The sequence below is a fragment of the Myotis davidii genome, unplaced genomic scaffold (genome assembly GCF_000327345.1).
Source record: "Myotis davidii unplaced genomic scaffold, ASM32734v1 scaffold770, whole genome shotgun sequence".
NCBI lineage: Eukaryota > Metazoa > Chordata > Mammalia > Chiroptera > Vespertilionidae > Myotis > Myotis davidii.
In genome coordinates, this window is record NW_006282187.1 from 134194 (window position 1) to 138614 (window position 4421).

The following is a 4421-nucleotide window of genomic DNA, read 5'->3' on the forward strand; positions in this document are numbered from 1 at the left end:
CTGTTTCCATAGGGAAGGGGGCGGAGGCTGCGCAGGGAGCGGCGCACGGCAGCGACCCCGCCCCGGCCTCAGGATCACTTCTCAGGCCCAGCTCAGCTGCAGGCATCCAGGATCCCCACCCCTACAAGTACCCCAGATGCTCCGCCCAGATCTTAGCCCCTGCACTCCCTCAGCCCTAGGGACCCCAACCCCCAGACAGTTCATGGAAAAACTCCCTCGCTTTTGTTCTCACTGGTCCCCCCACCCCCACCCCCTAGGAGTGCAGGGTCCTAACCAGACAAGGTCCTTCTAGGTCCACAGTTTCTTCAGTGACCTTGACTGCTTCCCGTGGCCATCTTGCCCACTCAGCCACACCAGTGACAGACATCTCAGACCACTCAAGTTGCTCTCCTGCACTTTGGTGTTTTATTATCACTTCCAAATCTCAGTCATACAGGTTAATAAGGGCACTGTTAAATTTTTATTTTTTAAAATGAAGCTAAAACGGCCTCGATGATATGGCCAGTGGGCCCCACCACCTGTCCCCAGGAGTCCCTGGGCCAGAGCCTCTTCCTCTTGGCATTGTCTGGCCAGTGCGCTGTGTTGACTTTCCCTGCCAGCAGCCCTAGCAGCAGAGGGGGTCAGGGGCTGGCACTGTGGGGAGCAGCCTCTACAGCTGCTGGCCATTCTCTACAACCACCCTAGCAGAGAGCAGTCCAGAGCTGACAGTCGTCCCCAGAGGTCTACTGCCACAGGTGGACATTCCCACCCTGTGCAGCTGCCCTGCGATGTACAGCCTGGAACCTCCGGTTGTGGCTGCCAAGCTCAGAGGACCTGCTCTGTACTGGAAGCGGAGATGTCCAGGAGCCGCCAGGCCGCATAAGGGTTGAGCTCATCCTGGTCCCGGCACAGTGCCCACACGTACAGCATGCGTAACACCTTGTCCTGCAGGAGTGGGAATGGGTATGGGCCTGGAGGCAGAGAGCAGCACAGCAGAATGAAGCTGCCAGGTCGGGACATGGGGGACCAGGGAGAGGTGTTGGAGTGTGGGTCTGGGGTCCAGAACAGAGGCTGGGACAGAGGCTAAAACTCAGGACTTGGTAAAACTGGACAAGTCAGTCGCCTTCTGACCTCCACCAGACCCAAAACAGGCCCTGGGACTTCTCAAGGTGCCATCCTGCTGTCCCCTCCCAGCCACAGAACTTCCTGGCTCTGAACTGCCACCTGTATAGGTGGCTGGCCACTGCCATCCAACTGGTCCTGGGCTGGCTGGCTGCCCTGTCTAGCCCCCTCCCTCACTCACCGGGTTGCCCTCGACCACCTCGCCTTTGGCATTCTTGATCACCATCACCAGCTGGGCGTGGAAGGTGACAATCAGCACGGGGCCCTGCTCCATCATCTTGCCCATGGCCAGCTGTGGGGGGAGCCAATGGGGTGGATGGGTATCACTGAACAGTCCCCATCAATTCCCTGTTGCTCCCCTTGATATGGAGACCCCCGTGTCCTAGGATGCTGACAGGAGGAGCAGGGCACCTCAACATCTCAACTCATCACCTTGGAGGGACTCCGAGGGGCCGCCCCAATCAGTACTCCAAGCCTGTCACCCCCTGCTGGCCTGTTTCTGTGTAGGCATTTCCCAGGAAACCCTTCTCATGGACAAATCCAAACCCTCTACTGTGAGATGGAGTCTGAACTTCTGAGAACCCATGAGGGCTCCCAACACCCTGGCAGCCTCTTGGTCCCCAGACTGGGGCTGTGCGGGGTGGGGGGTGGGAGGGCAGTACACGCAAAAGGACCTCAGAGTTGGGTACCTCATACACAGGTTGGGGGAGGGAGGTTGGCGCTGGCATTCTTTTAGCCCAGAGCAGGGAGGAAATGGGGGTGATTGTGGCAGAGCAGGTCTTTGGCAGCTGAGAAGTCCTGACAAAGCCCCCGCCCTTCCTAGAAGGTGCAGGCATACCACCTTGGGGAACTCTGGGACCCTGATATCTAGGCAGCAGCAGCCCTTATGCCTACCACTTTCCTGAGAATATTCCAACCATAGGACCATGTAAAACTTTAACTGCAAGGGACCCTTGAGATCATTTAATCAAAGTGCCCACCTGTGATGGAACTCCTCCAGGGATGGGGAGCTCACTCCTCATGCTGATCAGCATGCCTTCCCAAACCCAGGGGACACCCAGCCCACCCAGAAAGTCACTTACGTCGACATTGTCAATGTCCAAGATACGGGAGTGGAACTGGAGGCCCAGTGCCTTGGCCTGCTGGATTGGGTGGGCCAGCTGGCTGTAGGTCTGCAACAAGAGGCCAACGTGTCCATCTGAGGACTACCCAAGACCAAGCCACACCAAGGCGCCACACCACAAGAGAGGGCTGGTGCACCGCTAATGCCTGCCCACCTTGGGCAGGTGCCAGCATCCCAGAACATGCTTCCTGCAGGCGGCTCACGAACAGAATTTCCTGATTTCAGCTCTTGCACCTTCCAGAAATGGCCACAGTACCTGGGTGTGCTACGCCAGGAGCAGCAGATGCCAGGAGCATGGGTCCAAGTACAGAGGCTGGAGCCACCCATTGCTGGCCCAAGTCACACACTTCCTTCTTATTATAAAGACAGAGCTGTCAGGACCACCAAATGAAAGTGGTATTAATCAGCGCAGTAGGTAACTCCTCTGGAAAGCCACCTGAAATGCACTCCAGGGTTAAGTAGAGGCCTGCTTGGCTGATCTTAAATGCTCCCACATTTATCTCACTCCAAGTCTTGGCCTGGAATCAAACGCTTCTAGGATTTGCCCTAACCCATGGGTGGCTTTGAAACTAACTGCCTTGTTCACTCTGACTAGCCCTTTGTAGGTAGCTGACCATCGCAGGCAGCCTGTTCTCCCTACGGGGACAGTGGCACCCCAAGTGACACTCTTAATCCCCTCGTGCCTATTCCCACACCCAAAACATAGCCTCTGGGACATGTGCAGCCTCATATCACAACAGGCAACCACACCGGAAGACATTCTAATAGAGAGAAAAATATGGGGTTCTTAAAGATGACATTTAAAAAACACCTCTGTGAGCAGCTATAATCTCAGCTGTGTTCCCAGGGGCACCAGCAGCTCTCTGGCAAAGAGAATCCGCCATGTCATAATAGTTCCAAAGCAAAAACAAAAAACAAACAAATAAACAAACAAAAAAAACACCTTGTACTGACTACTGGATTAGTCACCATGCAGGGGTGTTTTTAAAAAGAAAATCTAACAATTTCTCTGCTTTTTCCAAATTGTTTTTGAGCTGGCACAGAACAGAATCAACCAAAAAAAAAGCCTCTGGATTGCTTAATACAAAGAAAATGGAAGCAAACACCCCATGAAGACACAGGTCAGGAAGTGAGCAGGGTAAGGCAAGGTGGCGGGAGAAGATGGAAACCCTGAGGAGATGAGGCAATTGCCAGGAACAGGGCAGACAGTGTAACACCCGACCCTCCTCCTCATAGCCTAGCACTGCCTGTGGCCCTGGGACCCCATCAGGACCCATGGCTCCTCCCCTGGCAGGAAATTTTATCAATGTCTATTTTGATCTGTGTTCTGGGATCTTGAAGCAAGAATAGCTAATGAACTCATCTGGTGCTTTGTGTACCCTGGAACACTGCTTCTGTGTTCAAGCTGTACCCCATGGAACGGGGACAACGGTGTGACTCTGGCCCAGGAAAGGAGGTGACGGAGGCCATTGGGGCCTCCAAATGCTCTTTCTCCAGCACCCATTGGCTCCGGGGGAACATCTAATGCAGCTCAGAGTTATTTATTGTCCATTTCCACCTGAACCCTGGGCCCCCAGCCTATACCCCAGGCCATCCTGGTCATGAGACCTTGCTTCATGTCACTTAGGGCCACCTAAAACAGGGCAGATAGGCCACACTGAAAACTCACCTTACTCAGATGCTTCTCTTATCATCACCTTTCTCTCCTATGAGCCTTCTTAAACCAGAATTAGGATAGAGGAAGGGTTCTGGATGACAAGGCAGGAGGACTGCCCTAGTCCCAGGCCATCCTTTAGGCCAAGTAAGGGAAGAAAGAGCAAGCTGGAAGGACCATTTCTGACTAGTTTACTCTAGAACAGTGGTTCTCAACCTTCTGGCCCTTTATATACAGTTCCTCATGTTCTGAGGGCACCCCATCCCCACTGCACTCAGCTAAGTCCATTCCCCAGAGTCTCCCTAAGTCAAGGGGAAGAGGAGGGTGTCTTGGCTGTGCCTGGGGCCAGGGGTATTGAGGTGGTAACACACCAGTCCCCCAAAGTATGGGTCTAAATGTCTGCAGCTCACAGCTTCAGCACCAGTCTTTGAGAATGTCAAGCTCTCCAGAAATCATGGCCTAAAAAGGAAAAGACAAAAAAAATAGTAAGAGAATGAGAGTGGGCTTTTGAGGCAGGAGAATATTGAAGGATGTTCTCCAAAA

At 53.7% G+C, this 4421-nt stretch overlaps 1 protein-coding gene across 4 annotated transcripts in view; it reads right to left on the reverse strand.

The window, feature by feature from the left end:
- Positions 1-382: 382 nt before the first annotated feature.
- The window catches only part of TIMM44 (translocase of inner mitochondrial membrane 44 homolog (yeast)), a 21656-nt gene continuing 17617 nt past the window's right edge, over positions 383-4421 (reverse strand). For 2 of the 4 annotated variants that reach the window (XM_015567931.1, XM_006752720.2), the window contains 3 exons: positions 2184-2273; positions 1283-1393; positions 383-924 (listed from right to left, as the gene is read on the reverse strand). In XM_015567931.1, coding sequence (XP_015423417.1) covers positions 805-924; positions 1283-1393; positions 2184-2273 — 321 coding nt within the window. In that variant the 3' untranslated portion in view covers positions 383-804. The other 2 variants (XM_015568003.1, XM_015567968.1) reach the window with 2 other exon arrangements.